General features: G+C 43.7%; 1 protein-coding gene across 2 annotated transcripts in view; it reads right to left on the minus strand.

Moving 5' to 3' along the window:
• Positions 1 to 35: 35 nt before the first annotated feature.
• The window catches only part of lnx1 (ligand of numb-protein X 1), a 58,586-nt gene continuing 37,116 nt past the window's right edge, over positions 36 to 21,505 (minus strand). For both annotated transcript variants that reach the window (XM_055923004.1, XM_055923005.1), the window contains exons 4-10: positions 18,744 to 18,949; positions 17,585 to 17,974; positions 15,744 to 15,878; positions 11,584 to 11,761; positions 7,935 to 8,193; positions 1,245 to 1,403; positions 36 to 1,008 (exon numbers count right to left, since the gene is read on the minus strand). In XM_055923004.1, the coding sequence (XP_055778979.1) occupies positions 873 to 1,008; positions 1,245 to 1,403; positions 7,935 to 8,193; positions 11,584 to 11,761; positions 15,744 to 15,878; positions 17,585 to 17,974; positions 18,744 to 18,949 (1,463 nt within the window). In that variant the 3' untranslated portion in view covers positions 36 to 872. The remainder of the gene's footprint in view (positions 1,009 to 1,244; positions 1,404 to 7,934; positions 8,194 to 11,583; positions 11,762 to 15,743; positions 15,879 to 17,584; positions 17,975 to 18,743; positions 18,950 to 21,505) is intronic.

Below are 21,505 nucleotides of genomic sequence, written 5' to 3' on the forward strand. Positions count from 1 at the left end.
GTGAACCCCAACCCTTGCCAAAGCTCTGACAAGTGTCCTTTTCAAATGACTTTATTGATTATTTTACCAAAGGTACCATCAGATATACTACGTAGGCCGAAGCGTGAGACAGAACTGTGTTCGATGGTCCTAGACCAGACTCATCCACGGAAACACACACAGAAACCAAGTCAGTTTGTTTTTTTTCTTCTCAAAAGTAGGAAAATCAGTAAGGCCTCCACAATTTTACCTTAATATTACTTTTAACAGATTATGAACACATTTTTACTTTATTTTTTACTATACTTTTTTTGCCAGTGGTTTGATAATTTAGCAACAGCTTCTGAAAACATCTCAACACAGACGACTACTTGGCAATGTGTCCTCAGTCTCAACAGATGAAGATTAAAGCCACTGTCAGTACAAACATAACGAAGAATAAATTCAAAGGCCATCAAACAAACGTGAAAAGAAAGAGAATCAGTACTTGAATCAGTATATATTTTTTTTGACATCCAACAGTTACAGTAAAGAAATGCGAGTCCAATTAAATGCATACTCTAACATAGAACTAATGGAATTGGCAACTTGTTTCCCCATCCAACCACCCACCAGGGGTAGGGCCCCCAGGGGTAGATCCACATCCTCGCAGCTCAGTGTCTCGGGTGGTTTGGGCAAACTCCTGTCACATGGTTGATTGGCCCCCTCTGAACTCCCCAAAGTCTCAGCTGTCCATCGGGAGTCAGGGTTCTAAGGTCTGCCTTCTATAGCTACATCACTAGTGTAAGCCCATCCCATAAGGTAGGGCTCAGCGTTGTAAGCCAGTCTAAAGCTCCACCCACATTCCTTGGTCAGTGTTGGCCCCTCCCCATGGCTCAGCGACTGCAGCAGGGCTACAGCAAGCTGCCTGGCCAGGACACGATGGTCAGGGTGATTCTGCCCCGCAGCTCCTTCAGTAGACGCACCAGGGCTGTGTGGGTCATCCCCCACGTAGTCTTTCCATTCACCTCCAGCAGAATGTCCCCACACCTACACACACAGAGTGAGCGAGCAAGAGAGAGGAGGGGTTAATGCAGAGATGGACTCAGTCTAGTACAGCAGACCCATAGAGCAACACTTGCAATGTGTAAATACAAGACTACTGTAATGATTAGGCCAATACTGCATATCATTTGTCACAGAAAAATAGAAGATTCAGCAGACATGCATTAGCCAGTTATATAGGTTCTTTGGCCAGTGTGTGTCCTAGGTTTAGAAGTCCGTACCGTATCCTGCCATCGTTGTAGGCTGGCGTGCCCTCCACGATGGAGCGGATGAAGAAGGACTGATTGCAGTTGACCTCCTCCTGCCCCCCCACGATGCTGAAGCCTAGGCTGCCAGAGGCGCTCCGGCGCAGCACAATATCTTTGCAGCAGTACAGGTGCCTGCAAAGGACAAAAACGGAGCTTAGGAAATCTCTAGACTGCCGCCAGCATCCAAATGTGTGCCCAGCCATTACTATGTGCACATACTGTATGCAGCAGTGAGATTGCAAGGTCCAGTGGAAGTCTGTCAGAAAAAACAACTGCTTGGCCGTCGTCCAATGAGAATGGGGAAATTACTTTTCCCCACAGGTAAGGCAAAGCTGTGAAAATACAGCGCTGAGAAGGGAGCGATTTTAGTATCAGTCTCACACTGCCCAGGGGTGAGTGAAAATTGCATTTAAATCCTGTTAGAACCGTTGCCCGTCTGGACTGAATTCCCATGGTGATTCACTAGTTGGTTTTCCCTTTTCTTATACATTTTGCTGGTTGTTGAGAAATTGAGTTTTAGCTACTCCTGTATTTTATACATTTTTTACAGTAAGAGCACTTTTATACCAGTAGTGGCAGATCTGATGAGAAATGGGAATACCCCTCACTCTGCCAGTCTGACCTCTGTCCAAAAGAGAGTGATTGAAGGGGTTTATTAATACCCTAAGCTGCTTAAAAGAGCATGAGGAGAAAAAAAGGGAGGGAGGGGGGGACAGGGGATGAGAGTGTCAGTGACCAATGTCTGAGACTGGGATGTGAGGATGAGCAAGAGACCGTGAAGGCCATGGAGATAAGGCCTGACGATGTACACAGTAGTGTCTATTCATCACTCTGTCATCAACCTCCATCTCCCATATCGGCCTTGTAATGTAGCCTGTACATCCTGAGATCTCTCTATATCCTCTCTTAGTTGTTGGCCTGAGCTTTTCATTGAGGCCCTCACTCAAATAACAAGCCATGTTGATCAGCTCAAGTATAGTGCCTTCAGAAAGTATTCATACCCCTTGACTTAATCCCCCTTTTGTTGTTACAGCCTGAATTCAAAATGAGTAAAATATTTTTTTCACACCCAGCGACACAACACCCCATACTCAAAGTGAAAACATGTTTTTAGATATTTGAGCAAATTGAATACATAAATATATAATTTACTTAAGTATTCCCACCCCTGGGTCAATACATTGTAGAAGCACCACTGGCAGTGATTACAGCTTTGAGTCGTCTTGGGTATGCCTGTATCAACTTTACACATCTGGATTTGGGGATTTTTCTTCCTTGCAGATTTTTCCAAGCTCTTAAATTTGATGGGTGTTGGCGGTGAACAGCAATCTTCAAGTCTTTCCACAAATTTTCAATGGGATTCAAGTCTGGGCTTTGGCTAGGCAACTCGAGGACTTTCACATTCTTGTTCTGAAGCCATTCCAGTGTTGCTTTGGCTGTATGCTTGGGGTCATTGTCCTGTTGGAATGTAAATCTTCACCCCAGTCTAAGATCGTTTGCACTCTGAAGCAGGTTCTCATCAAGGATTTGCCTGTATTTTGTTCCATTTATTGTTCCCTTTATCCTTACCAGTCCCTGTTGCTGAAAAGCATCCCCATAGCATGATGCTGCCACCACCATGCTTCACAGTAGGGATGGTGTTAGACGGGTGATGAGCTGTGTCTTGTTTTCTCCAGACATAGAGCTTTGCATTCAGGCCAAAGCATTACATTTTTGTCTCATCAGACCACAGCATCTTTTGCCTTATGCTCTGAGTCTTTCACGTCCCTTTTTGCAAACTTGAGGCGTGCAGTTGTGCCTTTTTCTCAGGAGTAGCTTTTGTCTGGCCACTCTCCCATATAGCCCAGATTGGTGAAGTGCTGTAGAGATCTGTTGATCTTCTGTCAGGTTCTCCCATCGTGGCCAAGGAACTCTGTAGTTCTGTCAGAGTGGTCACTGGGTTCTTGGTCACCTCCCTGACCAAGGTCCTTCTTGTCCGGTTGCTCAATTTGGTCGGACGACCAGCTCTAGGCAGCGTGTGTAGTTGCTTGTTTTTCCAATACCCAATGACAGAGACCATTGTGCTCTTGGTAACTTTCAACACTATATCAATTGTTTTATACCCTTTCCCAAATCTATGCCTCATTACAATTCTATCTCAGAGATATACGGACAGTTCCTTGGACTTCATAGTATAGTTTCTGCTCTGACGTGCACTTCACCTTTGGGATTTGGTTAGTTGATCACATCCAACTTTTTAGGTACATACACCGCCATCTTCTGTACTGGAGTGTGAGGCCAGTGACGGCCTACCTAGATGAAATGATCTTCATTAGCCCTGTTCCTCTAAGAAAGTAAAACATAGCCCTAGATACCACTTCTCTCCCCGCCACTACACCACCTAAACCCTAACCCCGCCCAGCCTCTCTAACCCTTTCACACACCCTCCCTATCTACGTCATACAAATAGAAATAGAAACGCATGCTCCACCGTTTCCTCCGCTAAACACTCATCACACAGACCTGTTTCAGGTATCTCCATCATCCACAATGTGGCATTCAAACCTGTGTGCTTAAACCATCGTCTTACTCCACACAACTTCCTCTCTCCTACATCCCAGTGTGACCTGAATATCTACCCCCTCTCTCCTCACAGCACTCTTAGCCACCACATCGGCCTTCTCATTACTCTCCACACCCACATGGGCTTGAACCCAGCAAAAGCTTACCACCACTCCCATCCTCTCCAATCCCATTAACAGCACCATCATCTCCACAAACAAGTCTCCCCTATCCGGTCTGCCTGTTGTAACACTACTACTCAACACTGCAGCCGAATCAGAGCAGATCAACACTGAGTGGTTTCACCTCCTCCACCCATCTCAAACCTATAATCATGGCCATCAACTCGCCCGCATACACTGACATATAATCATTTAACCGCTTACATAATCTAACATTTAAATCTGGTATATACACCAGTGGAGGCTCCTCAGAGGAGGAAGGGGAGGGACCAACCTCCTTTGTGAATTTCATACATTTTTAAATTTTAAAACATTAAAAAAGTTATCCTAGTTAAAACTATACTAAACATAATCACGTCAACAAATAATTGATCAAAACACTATTTTGCTAAGAAGGTCTACAGTAGCCTCAACAGCACTCTGTAGGGTAGCACCATGGTGTAGCTGGAGGACATCTAGCTTTCGTCCTCCTCTGGGTACATTGACTTCAATACAAAACCTAGGAGGCTCATGGTCCTCACCACATTTCATAGACCTACACAGTAATTATGACAACTTCCAGAGGACATCCTCAAATCTATCAGAGCTCTTGCAGCATGAACTGACATCACAGGATCATAGTACTGAAAGCATAAGCTACAGCTAGCTAGCACTGCATAAAATGTGATGAGTAGTTGACTCAAAGAGAGAGAAAGAAAATAGTTGAACAGTTTTGAACAAATGAATTTCTTCCTAAATGAAGGAGAAGCAAGAGAGAAATGGAGAGAGTGTCACTTCTCTGTTTTCTCAAGGACATTCAAATCGCAAATATCATTTCTGAATTTAACCTGTTATGGCTGCACGCTGAATATTGAAAAAACTGGAAAATGTGTGCACATTTTCAAACGGCCTCCTAAGAAACTTTTTATTTTCCAATATGCATATATTTACTACTGTTGGATAGATAACAGTCTGTAGTTTCTAAAAAGGTTTGAATTGTTTCTCTAAGTCGAACAGAAATATTTTTACAGCCATTTTCCCAGCCGAATTGAGTTTCCCAAAATGCGATGTGTCTCTTTAAGACCTTCTCTATAAAAGGCCATTTGACTTGGGACCATAGGGACACGTCAGAGGCGTACGTCAGACTGTAATGCGGAAGTGAGAATTGAAAGGAGTCGAATATCTCGTCCCTGGACTGAATAACAGAACTTCTTGTGAGAGCTGCGCAGTTAAAATAAAAATCCGGGCGCGAAGGATAATTTGATCTCGGCTTCTGGAACAAGGTAGGTAACGTTGAATATGATGCCTGACTACGATATTATTTGCTACATGTCACAAAATCATCCTAAAGTAGGTTTTTTCAATATACTTTAATTATATTATTGCAATTTATTCTGGACTTTAGATGTGAAACGACGGAAGAATTTTTTGAAGAAACGCTTTCTGGCGCAGCAATGCTACCGTGCTAGCTAACCAAAGAGGGAAATAATTCGTTCTGGAACCCAACTAAAGACTCTACTGGACATTGGACCCCGTTACAACATTCTGATGGAGTACCAAGAAAGATAAGACCCAATTTGGGATGCTTTTTCATATATATGTCGAACTGTTGAATGCTAACGCTGCTAACTATGCTAGGCTAGCGCTTGACTAGAATCAATGCTGCCTTATGCTAGCTTATGATGTTAGCTAATATAACGATATATTGTGTTTTCGCTGTAAAACACTTCAAAAATCGGAAATGTTGTCTGTATTCACAAGATATCTGTCTTTCATTAGTTATCCACCATATGTTTTTCTGAAATGTTTTATGAGGTGTAATTAGTAGCCGACGTTGGTGTATGTATTTTCTCTGGCTACTCCCGGCTGGATTCAGACTGTAGCTATGTATTAGCATTTTTGGGTAGCATCAATGTAAAACAGATTTATAGCTAAAATATGCACTTTTTATGAACAAAACATAGATTTATTGTGTAACATGTTATATGACTGTCATCTGAGGTTGTTTTTTCTGGGCTCTTTAGGTTGGTTTTAGTTTATTTCGGTTGGTTGTGCATGCTACTTCAATCATAATTCATACTTCATAATCATAATTCATACGTGTCTGTCCACTTTTGTATTTGGTGGTGAGCTAACATAAATATATGTGGTGTTTTCTCTGTAAAACATTTAAAAAATCGGACATGTTGGCTGGATTGACAAGATGTTTATCTTTCAAATGCTGTATTGGACTTGTTAATGTGTAAAAGTTAAATATTTTTAAAAAATAGATTTTGAATTTCGCGCTCTGCAGCTGTTGTCATTTTCGGTCCGAGGTCGGGCTTGCACCCCAAACAGGTGAATTTAATAGTAATCCTTGAAGTAATCATCATTTTTCAAAAGTATCTGTAATCTGATTACAATATTTTAGCTCGTAACGGATTACAGTAAAAAGAATGTAATCCCTTACATGTAATCCCTTTCTCCCCAACCCTGACTTTAGGTAATATGGTGACAACTACAGTATGTAGGCTGTGTGTAGCAGTTTGGCTTGGAAAGGTTTTTTCGCATGGTCACATACAGCTGATGTCTTGGGCATTGAAGTCCACAACCAACGGGAAGAGGTGAAAGGAGGAGAGCGTATAACGTAGATGCGAGAAGGAATACAACATGGCTGCTATGAAACTGAACTGTGTTTACGCGTGATCAGGGGTATACTCATTCCACCGATTCTGTTGAAAAAATTGTCTTAAACAGAAGCAAACGGAACAAAACAGGGATAAACATAACTGAATTTGTCCAATATAAACTCTCGTTTGCAACTGTTGGACTAATGATTACACCCAAATGTGTCTCTCGACCTGTGTGCACCTACGTTGTAAACGTTCATTCATAGACTAGGTTGCAGCAACCTCATGATGGGTATAGGGAACATTTGAGTATCATGTAGTAGCCTAAACCTATCAATGTTACATTTAACTGGGGGAATGGAATATGAATAACAGTCATCCAACATACTGTAATAGAAATAAGGCCATGCTCATGAAAATAATGTGTCCTCCCTCATCTGAAATGGCACCGACCGCCACTGATATACACCCCTGCCCCCACCCTACCACTGATTGGCTCCTTTGAACCATCTGTATATATCCTTAAAAACAAATACAACTGATTCTATATATCTCTCCACACACCGTCTCACCCCATTCTCTCCTGCCCTCAATCTCCACATCTACGCTTGGTTTCGGAAACAGCCACGGAGGACCCTTGCCTGTTTCTGGACTTGGTACCCGCCTGCCTGACCATTCTGCCTGCCTTGACCATGAGCCTGTCTGCCACTCTGTACCTCCTGGACTCTGATCTGGTTTTGACTTTTTTGCCGTCCACGACCATTCTCTTGCCTACCCCTTTGGATTAATAAACATTGTAAGACTCCAACCATCTGCCTCCTGTGTCTGCATCTGGGTCTCACCTTGCGCCTTGATACTATCTCTGTACTAACGGTCACCAGGGCATCCTGACATGCACTGTCAACTGTGGGACCTTATATAGATGGGTGTGTTTCTTTCTAAATGATGTCCAAACTATTGAATTGGCCACAGGTGGACTCCAATGAAGTTGTAATTGGATGCACCTGAGCTCAATTTAGAGTGTCATAGCAAAGGGGAGTGAATACATTTCTTGATGTAATTTTCAATACATTTGCTAACATTTCAAAAAACATATTTTCCTTTTTTCATTATGGGGTCTTGTGAGAAAAATTGAATAAATGTTTTATTCAGGCTGTAACACAACACACTGTGGAATAAGTCAAGGGGTACAAAAACTTTCTGAAGGCACTGTCAAACAAGTGGCTATTGGTGTCTGGGCAACAGTACCACCGTGTTCAGACTGAGTTCTAAACCTTGGAGTGTAGTGTGTATAATTAGCATTCTTCAGAGAAGGGAGGAGAGATGCTAACTGGTGGGGTACTGCCACTCACCTGGGCAACTGCAGCCATGACACCCACAATGGGGAGTAGTCATCGGTGTGTGGCAGCATGGCGAGGCTCTGCTTGGTGCTGTCAGTGGGCGAGGGTGAGAGGCAGGGGGGCGAGGGGCACTCTGGCTGGATTTCCTCTGGAGGCCTCATCTCCAGGACCTTGAGCACCACAGGGGAGGTGGTGTTCTTCAGGTTGGCCACAGCCTCGCCCCGCGTCACCCCTGTCAGGTCCAGCCCGTTCACATTCAGTAGGATGTCACCTGCATAGAGATGGGAGGACAGAGCACAGTACCACTCAGCAGTGTTGCCCCGACTACTGTCCATTCTGACATCTTTCAAAAGCAAAACTTCCCAGGGACAAGGTCTTGTCTCGTCTGCCTATTTGAATATTCAATCACCTGCCGCAGGAACACAAAACAGTGGGAACAAAGAGCCACCTGCACATGAAATACCTCCCTGATAATCAAGGTGGGCTTGAACAGTACAGCACTGCACAGCCAGCTGCCATCTGGAGAGGAGGCTTACTCAAAGGACAACATCCACCCCTTTGATTAGGATGCACTATGCAGATACACTCAGTTGAAATTGGGATAATTCTTATGTAGACAGCTGTATACACAAACACATTCACATAACAGATATGCATGGGAATACACTCTCAGAATCAGGCCTTTGATACAGGTCATGGTATAACCACACTGAATATCATGCACACTTCCTCACTCTCCTCACACATAAACCACATTTCCATCCACAGTTTTTATGCGAGTAAAGTCATACTGTAAAAGAGAAATCACGACGGCTGAGATGGAAACCGGTCGTTTCAGTACAATTTGATGAACAGCGACAGATCATTTCTTCGTCCGACATGGTGGGATCTTTTGGTGTCTGTCAAATGGATTATCTGTGAATGGTGGTGGAATCGCAAATAATTATATAATAACCATCATATCGAAGTGAACTTGGAGTCACACGATGATATGATGTGTGGTAAAGGAGTGCCGAGTAGTCGGACAAAACGAGTATTGTAATGGAAATGGGCAATTTTCTGGATACGATTATGATCAGTATTTGTTTGTAATAAGGGTGCCAGCACGCAAGCATCTTTCTCATGTCAGTCAGTCAGGTGAGGTGCTGCGTTTTCTAAGTAACTCAAGTGGCTAGTTTTCCTGTCTGTAAAGAGAAGGGCAGTCTCTACGTTGAATCTGCTGCTCTGATTAGATAGAGTGGAGCTGTATTTCTATGTCCACTCGCATCATAATTTCACCCGATCACTTTCGCTTCTCTGTTTCGGTGTGATAATTCAGACTGCTGCTGCCTCCTGGTAACCTGCTACTATGATAAATCAAATAGCAAGGACGTTTTCTATCAAGCTATCAATGTGCATAATATCTAACAAGCGGGGCGAAGGCAGGGATAAAAATATGAAATGCCGACGTGCATTCTAACAGATAGCAAACTTGTCTGCCCGCTGCATATTGAGGACACATAGACACTATGGATCCTAATATGTAGCTTATAAAGGTCTATAAGGTGCATGGAGGTATTTTTCCAACATCTACTTAGGCATATTAAAACATTTACGTTTTTCTGATCACAAGTATCATCCGATCCAACTTTCAACTGTCAATTTACGGATACAATTCCGAATACGAGTATGGCCATGTCAGCACCCTCCTAGTGTGTGCTCTTCCCACTGCGACTAGGGGAAAGCATGCAGTGTATCAGGCTACAGATGAAATAAGTTATGATGAACTTCACAACTTTGAAGGTTTTGAATGATGTTAAATGTACCCTGGATTGGAAGCGGAATTGTGTATCTGTATTCATAGACTTGTCAAAGGCGTTTGACACTGTGGACCATACCGTCTTGGTGCAGAGATAGAAGTGTGTTGGGTCATGCTCTGGAGTGGTTTGTGAACTACCTGTCAAATCGAACCCAGTGTGTTGTCAGATGTAAGTCGGACACAGTAGAGTTGTGCTCGGGTGTGCTGCAAGGATACATTTCAGAACCCCGTTGTTTATTAACTATATCACCAACATTGGGAGACATACTGAGACAGCTGATATACATTTGTATGCGGATGACACTGTGCCCTATACAAGTGGCAGCAGTTCAACTTCAGTTTGCCTGCACTCACACACTCATCCATTGTCTGTTTGCTGTTGTATTTGTGCTGTTGCCAGTGTTTTCTGTCTGTGTTGTCTGTTTTGTCTTACATCAGGGTTTTTTGGTTTTGTTTTTATAAGCCCAGCCCCCGTCCCAACAGGAGGCCTTTTTCATCATGCCAGGCCATCATTGTAAGCAAGAATTTGTTCTAAATTGACTAGCCTGGTTAAATAAAAACAGGATGGTGAAAGTGCACTGTGTGATGATTTTGCTGCTGCTTTTCAGTAAATACCTAGGGTCTTATTCTAGTGTCATGATGATCAATGCTTGACTGCCGTTTGACAAGTAAAAATATTCTCGCTCTCATCAATAACAATGTCATCATGTAGACTAGCCTCCCCACGCTGTATCTGCAAGCTGCTAGAGCACACGTGTCAAGACCAGAGTAGGCACAGTCGCTATTTAACGCAACAGTTTCTGTAGAGTTTATTCAAATGCGATGGAAACACATCGATTTTTATGCGGTACATGAACACTTAAGTGGAAAAAGTACATTTTGTGTGCGCTACGTCATCACGCACTTTCTATCCGCAACAAGGAAAGTACACATATTTTCTTTATGCAGATTTTAGAATATTCGCATGAAAATCTGTCACCAATTGGATGGAAACCTAGCTAGTCACACACACACAGATGTAGGGGAATGTGTGTTCAGACAGACAGACAGACAGACAGACAGACAGACAGACAGACAGAGCGGGGTCTTGTCTGGTCTCTCTGTACTGTGGCTTTCTGAGGCGGATCCCTAGGATCAGCAGCAGGTTCTGGGTTTAAATGCCTCCACTGCCCTTTGATGTCTGGCCCTGCACAGAGAGCTCCCTCAGATGTTCTGACATCCCACACACCCGGAAACACAACTATACTTTCACACACTGCAGTACATAGCCATAACAGGCCTGCCACAAGTGTATCCAATCATTTTGGGAGTGCGTCTGTTTGTCTATTTCAGAGCTGACTGATTTTGTATAATGAGCTGATAAAGTGCAACCTGTCACTTCCTCTGGAACTTACTTAATCAAATTTGAGGTGCGTGTATGTGTGTTAGACTCAATTTGGCGAGCCCTGATCCGCAGCACTACCCCTGTGTTTCCTGTTGGATAAATAACCTTGGTAATTAAGCACGAGTCTGACTGTTTATCTCAATCAGTCTGTTCTACACAAGGGACAAGTCACACACACACAACTCATGACAGATGAAGCCCGTCTGCAGTACCAACTCTGGAATCGTGGTGACCAGCAGGGACTGCACGGAACAGAGAAACTAAACTATCATGCCAATATTGGAGCAATTCAAGGAAATATGAGCTAAACTCCCTTCCCGGAACATAGGATTTTAATCTACCGTATGACTGAGTGAGAGTGTGTGAGTGTGTATTGTGCGAGTGTGTGGTGGACTCTGTGGGTGTGTGTGGGACTGTTGGAGTGTGTGTGTGAGAGACTGTGTGTGTTGTACAGTAGAAGGTTTGTCACCAGGCTATACCTTTGCGGATGGATCCCTCCTGTCCCACTACTCCGTTGGGGTCCACGTTAGTGACGTAGACCGGGAGATCCCAGCCGCGGGAGGACATACCCCCTGCTACCGTCATCCCCAGGGAGTGATGGGGCTCCTTGGACAACGTCACCGTCTTCTCATAACACGCCGGCTTCTCACATGAGTCCTGTAAGAGGGGAGTGATGCAACGTGAGAAATGTGTTGAATGGTTACACTGAAATAGATGCGTATTCACTATATAGTGTTTATTGTGTTGTTTGTTTCTGCCGAATGTGTTTTCTTGTGTTTTAAGCGTTGAAGTTTAGTGTGTAAGGCTAAGTACAGTGTTTGATGTTCAGGATTATTTAGAATAGTTGTGGTTTGTGGAAGCGAGAGAGTGTATGTACAGATGTCGGATCTTAATTTGACCCATTTCATTGAAGGAGGAAAATATTACATATTTAAAAATCACAACCAGGGGCAGCTGAAAGTGCTGTTTTTTTATTGTACTATTATAATAATGTTTTAAGGGTTTAGATCAGCTTTAATATTGCAGATTTTAAAGTGGCCTTTTATTGTCCCCAGCTCAAGGTGCACCTGTGTAATGATCATGCTGTTTAATCAGCTTCTTGATATGTCACACCTGTCAGGGGATGGATTATCTTGGCAAATGAGAAATGCTCATTAACAGAAAGGTAAACACATTTGTGCACAAAATCTGAGAGAAATAAGCTTTTTGTGCATATGGAAAATTTCTGGGATTTTTAATTTCAACTCATGAAACATGGGACCAACACTTTACAATACATGTTGCGTTTATATTTTTTGTTTAGCATAGATTGTGGCTTCTATCAATGTAATTGTCTGCATCATTTCCAAATGCCATATATATTTTTTGGTAAAGATATAAATTCTTTTAATTTTAATATTATTTTAATATTTTACCCTAACCCAACCACCCCTCCCCTAATTGGAGTAAACTAAAGGACAACACTTAGGCTTCTACTTCCAGCTTATACATACTATATACATTTTACAGACACAGTATATTATACATTAGTTATCTTTTGTTTGTTTTTTGTCCTCTCCCATCTCTGAAGACCATCCAGTTTTGATTTCTAGCTGCCATATATTTCTCCACTGTGCTGTTTCACAAAAAGTCCTGAACCTTTCTATTCTCATAGTTTCTTCATATTGTAAATTAAAGATACAATTTTTTCCTAAGAGTATTATATTATTCATCGTTTGACTGTGACTTTTCCAATCAGCCAGCAGTGCTATTTGTGGAGTTAGCTCTAAGTAAATGTTGCAACTCTTCAGCCATTCCTGAACCTGCAACCAAGAACAAGCTACAGTACATATACGCAGCATCAAAACAAGTGATCTAATGATTCTGTCTCTTTGCAGTGAAATCTGCAGAGCTAGGATGAACGTATCCCCAATATATATAACATTATATTGTTTGCAAGAATTTTGTATAATAATTTAAATTGAAAAACTTGAAGTTTTGAAAAAGCTCACTAACAGGGTTGCAAACAAATTAGTTTGTGAATTTTTTGGGGGGAGAAATAAGCTTTTTGTGTGAATGGAAAATTTCAGGGATCTTTTAGTTTAGCTCATGAAACATGGGACCAACACTTTACATTTGACTTTTTGTTGCGTTTATATTTTTGTTCAGTATACATAGCCTTACTATACAACGTGGGTGGGCATCCACACTGGAGGAAAATGTATTGTTTTACAGTAGGCCTGTAAATCAGCTGATGGGCCACAGGTTAGCCTACAGAATGTATTGGAATATATGCCACGTTCCTTGTTCCGACTAGCACGTGAAAGCAGCATTAATCAAATAACAAGAGGCCTATTGCAACCATCGATGGCACTAGGTTATCGCCAGCTGATGTCTCATTAAACCAGCAATACGTGCTAAATTCACCTGCACAGCTGAACTCAATTGCAACCATTATTGGTCACCTCATTACCGCTCCCTAAAATATAACGTTGGTGTTACCTTAGTCCTGCTTGCAACCAAAGTCTTTCAAGATATGTTTGGCCTCTGGTTCGTCTTATCATCGGAACAACTTAGGGCGATTTATCTATTTGACAAGCATTCTATACAATAGAAATCAAGTATTTCCTCATTTACCACGGCAAATCTACTGTGGCAATTTACCTAGCACTTTGTATGAATGGAAACTCGTGTTTTGATAGGCTAGAGTAGAGTATAGTTTAGGTGTAGCAGCCTACTGTACGGCTGCATTTTGGACACACTTGACACTTGTCCTATGTCGTAGTGGAGACCAATGTCTACCTTGTGTTATTAAGCTACATAAAACGAGGGTTGTTGATCTGTACGGTTGCATTTTAGATACATTTTTGTACATTTGAATGTTGCAGTAACAGGACAAATAGGCCTACAGTAGCAGTACGACATTTATTCATATTCTGTCTGGTGCTTTTAGTGTTTTGTGCGCGCGAGAGTGATTGGATGATTTTGATAGCTGGCACTGGTCCAACTGACAAGACTGCTCCGGCATAGAAAGAAGAGAACTGCAGGTTTCCAGTGAAGGTGTCAAAATCACCAGGCTCATTAGAATTTCTCGATTCGCAGGACATTTTTTATGCAACAAAACAGTGAAAAAAATGAAGATCCGGCGTCTGTACTGTACAAAGTGTGTATGTGAGTGTACGTGTGTGAATCAGGGAGAGTATAGTAGTGTAAGTAAAACATGGACACATTGGGGTTGATGTGATGTGTCCTGTGCTGCTTCTCTAATGTGCTGCACTCACACATTTCTGACCCTCAAGTCACATGCCATGACTACCCCAGGACACTACACTAACCACAGCTGTCACAAGCACTGACCAGTACTGCACACGGTGGTGTATGCGTGTGCAAGGCATAAATGGGTGTATGATGTAAGAGTGTGTGTGTGTGTGTGCGCGCCCGGGTGTGTGCGTATATGTCTGTTTCTGTAGTTGTAATTGTATATCTCTCTGAATGCGCCTGTGTTCAGATTAAAGGAGTGTACGGTCCTGTTTTTCTTCCAGTAAAACTAGGATTGCTGACGGCCCTAGAGCGCCTACAACAGACACACACACATCCAGTAGGAGCCAACTTCATTACTGTGTTTCAATATTAAAACACAATATAAAGGCCTGGTGAGATTTAGTCTAAATATGATCTATAGTCCTGCTGGAGGTGACTGGGCTTATCTCAGAACAATAATACATTGTTATTGTTGCTCCCTGCTTTCGCTGCGGGGTTCTTCTTATTGCAGCCTCGTTCTCTCTCTACTAGCTTTGATGCCAAGGTCTTTATCTGAAGAATACGGTACGATTCCGCCGTCACACATTCTCTACTTTTAACAGTGTGTCTGTGAGAATTACAACTTCAAATCTAGAACGTGAGGTGAGAGCTGTGAAGTTAATCATTATTAGAATAAGGGAAGTTGTCAGCTCCAATAATGAGTTGGAGAAAATCCTGTTTTAGCGTGTCAGTGGAGGGGGTGTGAATCCTGTAGGTTGGTGGCGATGTTTTCTTCAGGGATAATAAGCTCAGAGAGAGAGAAAGAGAAAGAGAGAGGCGGCTGCTCCGGACGGCGTAATGGCTCTCTGAGAGGAGCGGAACACTCTTGACACAACTCGGGATGACACACTCCTCTTTGATGGAGGAATAACACGGCTCAGGATCATTTTCACATAAAATGAAATATTTAGCATGAGAAGAAGAGGCAGGAAAACAAAGTATGTTTTTTTGTGTGTGTGTGTGTGTGTGTGTCAAATCAAATGTTATTGGTCACACACACATGGTTAGCAGATGTTAATGCGAGTGTAGCGAAATGTGCGTGTGTGTGTATAAGGGCTCTATGCAATTTGTGTTGCTGAAGCGTTACTGATTGCGTAATAGAAATGTAAAGGTAATTTCTGATTGAGCCGACATCTGCAGCATTTACGGTGAACGCAGTCTCTGCTAAAGCGGGGACATTGCCTTTAAATTTAAATCCCGGTGTAACGCTGATGTTGAATAGAGCCCTACGTACAGTACGTGAACGTGTGTGTCCAACCTGAAGAAAAGCTCCTCAATCAAAGCAGTGTCTGGCGTATTTGTGTTTGTTTGTGTGTGTGTCTGTGTGCGTATACTCGTACATACATCATGCATTGCTCACCAGTAGCGTGTGTTCCATGTCCACTGGAGAGTATGGTGGGGGGCCTTCCATGCCCCATGGAGCCTCCTGCAGGATGTCAGGGTTAGGCAGACAGATCTGACGAGAAACAATGAAGTGGACCCGCTCCTCACTTGCCTACAGGAGACAACCAGATAGACAACCAAGCTCAGACCCAGACAGACACACAGAACAATGCATTAAGAAGAGCAAACTCAAGAAGAATATCATGGTTAAGCTCTCATAAAAACTCACTGAACACAGCTTCAGTAAAGTTGATCAGACAATTCCTTAAAAGCAACTCTCACTGCCACGTAACTAGACCCAGACACAGAAAATACACTGCTACTGTATCTAGAACCTAAAAGGGTTATTTGGCTGTCCCCATAGGAGATCCATTTGAAGAACCCTTTTTGGGGTTCCATGGAGAACCCTCTCCACAGAGGGTTCTACCTGGAACCAAAAATGTTTTTACCTGAACCAAAAATGGTGCTCCTATGGTGACAGCCGAAGAACCCTTTTAGAACCCTTTTCTCTAAGAGTGCATAGCTGTTCAAACAGGCCCATCTTGCTCTTCCCAGTTGCTGTGTTGGGGGTAGAGCATGAGCGATTTCCTGTTGACATTCTCTACCCTCTCCTACCACCCCCTGAAGAGAGCTCTAGGGAAAGAATCCCCCACAGAGAGCTTGGCAAGGCAGTAAAATATATCAAACATTTTATTACCCCCGATAGGTTAATCCACATAATAAACAGACGCTCTGTTACAAATCACTCTCACTCTCACTCACACACATATGTCCATTTCACCCTTTACTTTCTTCAGGAAGCAGCCTGGCTGTGACTCTAACACCCCCCAGGAGTGGGTAGACTACAGTATATGTGAGTAAATCTGTTCAGGATGGTGTGTGTGTGTGACACTCTTATCCTCCCATTAGAACCCCATCCTGCTGAGACAGAGCTGCTCCATAGATCATAGATTAGTAGTCAGGTCATTTTCTCTTCGGTCTCTAAGAACACTGCAGTCTTTTTGCAGCCCTCCTTCTCTCACTACCCCTTTTCCAACTTTAATCTCCTCATTTTTCTTCCTGGTCTGTATGACTCCCCTCTCTACAGCCTTTTCCTCCAGCCTCTTTCACTCAGTCTCTTTATTACTCTGTGTTGTCCACCCACTCACACAATGACTCACTCACTCCCTCATTCACTCCCTCATTCACTCGTATGAACTTGCACACACTCACAGGCGCATGAGCACACACGCGCGCATATTACACATTGAAGCGCACACACACGCAGCAGCTCAGCCTTCAGAGTTGTTCTTTTGAGAGTGCCTGTGTTCTCTGTGGAGCAGAGCTGACTCCTAAATTACCCAGTCCAGCTTGTAATTGCCTTAATTGGACTCATTTAATTGGTTTCCCGCCAGTTCTTAATATCTGACAGAAACAGCCTGATGTGAGCAGCCATGTTGAGTCCTCAGAGACCCTCAAGAGCCAGCCAGTCTCCTCAGATAAGAACCCAGAGAGCACAACTACATCCCACAGTCAACCAGAAACACACCACCGCAATTACCCAGCATCCACCAGGAAGCAGTGCCTCAGCCAAGCAGCAGAGCAGCACCCAGTCGACCACAGACACACCACAATTAACCACAATTAACTGCAATGGACGGGGTCAAAGCCAGCCAACAGAGTGCAATTTACCAGAACCACACTCCACTAATAGTGATACTATACCAGGAACCCAGAGCCAAGAAAAATACCAAGCACACTACCAGACACACACCATTACCAAGAATTGTAAACGACAACCAACCAATGCTCCCTTACCCCTGACCCCTGCAGACTGACCTGGATGAGTAAAGCGGCGTGTTCAGGCGCTCCGTAGCGCAGGTCGTGTCCGTTGATGGCGAGGACGCGGTCGTTGACGCTGAGCTGCCCGTCGTGTGCCGCCAGCCCGCCCTCCAGCAGGTGGAAGATAAAGACGCCATGTCCCTGTGGTCGTCTCACCAGCTTGATGCCCAGCTGCTCCTCTGGGGTGCTCTTAGCCAGGACCACGTGGATGCTGTCGTCCCTCAGGGGATGGCCGTGAGGCAGGTAGCCACCGGCCGCATCGTGGGAGTGCGAACGGTAGCGGTGACGCTGTTCTCTCAGCACTGTGAGTCGCAGCAGCTGGCAGGGCTGTTTGAGGGTGGCCAGGGCGTAGCAGTGGGGAACATTGCTGATGTCTATGCCGTTCACCTGAAGATGAGCGGGAGAGATATGTAAAGGTGGAGTTAAGTCTCAGATTATATTGCAGGTTATATTGAAGAGTTTATTTCCAAAAACGTTGTATCCACAAATTGTTCACATTTGTGTTTTTTCATCAGAAATGATTGCTTATGGGTATGTTCATGGCTATGTTGAATATTGCTGTTTTGAGATTTTTTTATTACTAGATTTTAGAATTTTTTTGCCAAACGCTGTTTAGCTAGAACGGAGTATTTGTGTCCTGTATATTTGATATGAGTTTGTCTCACTACAGATCTCATATTACTATATTGAATACTTTTGAATACTATTGATGTCAAAAAATGTATCATTTGTACATTTCTTTATCAAAAATGTAGTTATTTGTTACATTTGACTTTGTAAAACCTAGCTGTACTACTTATTTCTCTGAGAGTTAGGCGGATACAGTATGTAGCATTTTGCAAATAAACATGATTATTTGTCTCTCTGAATATGAAACCATCAAGTGATAGATTTTAAACAAATGAATGCCTGTCATTGAACAACCCAATGCCAATGATTAGATAGTGAAAAAACACACCAATCTCTTTCATAATTTCTTTAAACAATAAAAGCTTATTTGCCAACCTTTCTCTAAATTGATTTAGAGCATTTTGGAAGTAATATGTTAGGTCTATAGCTGTGATGTAATTCAAATTCGAACACAATACACAATACATACAGTCACATACATGGCGAGTAGTACTCCACCGTACTCCAAACAAAAACACACACTGACCTTGAGGATAATGTCCCCGGGCAGCAGGCGTCCATCCCGGGCGATAACCCCCTCCCTGTAGATGTCCTGGATGAGGATACGCACCAGGGGAGTCTCGTTACCCCCCACAATGCTGATGGCCAGGGGCTCCGAGGGCTCACGGTTGATCTTAATACTGGTAACCTCCCCATCAGGGATCAAGTGATGGAGCTGCGGTAGAGCCAGCACTGAGAGAGTGAAGTAGGTAAATAGAGAGAGAGAGAGAGAGAGAGAGAGAGAGAGAGAGAGAGAGAGAGAGAGAGAGAGAGAGAGAGAGAGAGAGAGAGAGAGAGAGAGAGAGAGAGAGAGAGAGAGAGAGAGAGAGAGAGAGAGAGAGAGAGAGAGAGAGAGAGAGAGAGAGGAGAGAGAGAGAGAGAGAGAGAGAGAGAGAGAGAGAGAGAGAGAGAGAGAGAGAGAGAGAGAGAGAGAGAGAGAGAGAGAGAGAGAGAGAGAGAGAGAGAGAGAGTGAAGGAGGTAAATAGAGAGAGAGAGAGAGAGAGAGAGAGTGAGAGAGTGAGAGAGAGTGTGATACTCTGATTTCTATGATGAGAAGGAAATCTCTCAAAGACACAGTGCAAGGCCAACAGAGAGAGTGAGAGAGAGTGACAGATATATATACACTGCTCAAAAAAAAAAACACTAAAATAACACATCCTAGATCTGAATGAATGAAATATTCTTATTAAATACTTTTTTCTTTACATAGTTGAATGTGCTGACAACAAAATCACACAAAAATTATCAATGGAAATCAAATTTATCAACCCATGGAGGTCTGGATTTGGAGTCACACTCAAAGTTAAAGTGGAAAACCACACTACAGGCTGATCCAACTTTGATGTAATGTCCTTAAAACAAGTCAAAATGAGGCTCAGTAGTGTGTGTGGCCTCCACGTGCCTGTATGACCTCCCTACAACGCCTGGGCATGCTCCTGATGAGGTGGCGGATGGTCTCCTGAGGGATCTCCTCCCAGACCTGGACTAAAGCATCCGCCAACTCCTGGACAGTCTGTGGTGCAACGTGGCGTTGGTGGATGGAGCGAGACATGATGTCCCAAATGTGCTCAATTGGATTCAGGTCTGGGGAACAGGCGGGCCAGTCCATAGCATCAATACCTTCCTCTTGCAGGAACTGCTGACACACTCCAACCACATGAGGTCTAGCATTGTCTTGCATTAGGAGGAACCCAGGGCCAACCGCACCAGCATATGATCTCACAAGGAGTGTGAGGATCTCATCTCGGTACCTAATGGCAGTCAGGCTACCTCTGGCGAGCACATGGAGGGCTGTGCGGCCCCCCAAAGAAATGCCACCCCACACCATGACTGACCCACCGCCAAACCGGTCATGCTGGAGGATGTTGCAGGCAGCAGAACGTTCTCCACGGCGTCTCCAGACTCTGTCACGTCTGTCACATGCTCAGTGTGAACCTGCTTTCATCTGTGAAGAGCACAGGGCGCCAGTGGTGAATTTGCCAATCTTGGTGTTCTCTGGCAAATGCCAAACGTCCAGCACGGTGTTGGGCTGTAAGCACAACCCCCACCTGTGGACGTCGGGCCCTCATACCACCCTCATGGAGTCTGTTTCTGACCGTTTGAGCAGACACATGCACATTTGTGGCCTGCTGGAGGTTATTTTGCAGGGCTCTGGCAGTGCTCCTCCTTGCAAAAAGGCAGAGGTAGCGGTCCTGCTGCTGGGTTGTTGCCCTCCTACGGCCTCCTCCACGTCTCCTGATGTACTGGCCTGTCTCCTGGTAGCGCCTCCATGCTCTGGACACTACGCTGACAGACACAACAAACCTTCTTGCCACAGCTCGCATTGATGTGCCATCCTGGATGAGCTGCACTACCTGAGCCACTTGTGTGGGTTGTAGACTCCGTCTCATGCTATCACTAGAGTGAAAGCACCGCCAGCATTCAAAAGTGACCAAAACATCAGCCAAGAGGCATAGGAACTGAGAAGTGGTCTGTGGTCACCACCTGCAGAACCACTCCTTTATTGGGGGTGTCTTGCTAATTGCCTATAATTTCAACCTGTTGTCTATTCCATTTGCACAACAGCATGTGAAATTTATTGTCAATCAGTGTTGCTTCCTAAGTGGACAGTTTGATTTCAAAGAAGTGTGATTGACTTGGAGTTACATTGTGTTGTTTAAGTGTTCCCTTTATTTTTTTGAGCAGTGTATATATATATATATATAGAGAGAGAGAGAGACAGATATATATATAGAGAGAGCGGGAGAGCGAGAGGAAGCAAACAAGAGAAGAGAGCGAGGAAGCCAGAGAGACTGTGTAGAGAGGTTTGGTGTTGAAGCAGCTCTCGACTCCCTCAGGTTACAAATACAAGCTTTACAAGCCGAAAGGGAGAATCCACTTGGCTGATCATCCTTTCTTATGTTTGTATCATTAGTCACATCTGTACCAAGTATGCTTGGGAAAAGCCTCACATTTAATTGTCTACAAGGTTATTGCTTGGGTGGATAGAACATCACACACACTTTTACACAGGGTTTGCACAGATACACATACAATTAGATCTAAGATTCTCACAAATACACAACCACAACCTCATATGGTACACACACATATGCACCCATGCACTTTCACACAAACACACAGTGTCAGCTTCCAGGTGTAAGAGTGAAAGTAATACCACTGTCACCAAAGGGATGGTCTAACTTCAGCCTCTCCCACACAGAGTTGTTCCTGTATGTTGTCCTCTCTGTTTCCCAGCTCTGAGTAGC

This window comes from Salvelinus fontinalis, chromosome 5, assembly GCF_029448725.1.
Source record: "Salvelinus fontinalis isolate EN_2023a chromosome 5, ASM2944872v1, whole genome shotgun sequence".
Taxonomy (NCBI): Eukaryota; Metazoa; Chordata; class Actinopteri; order Salmoniformes; family Salmonidae; genus Salvelinus; species Salvelinus fontinalis.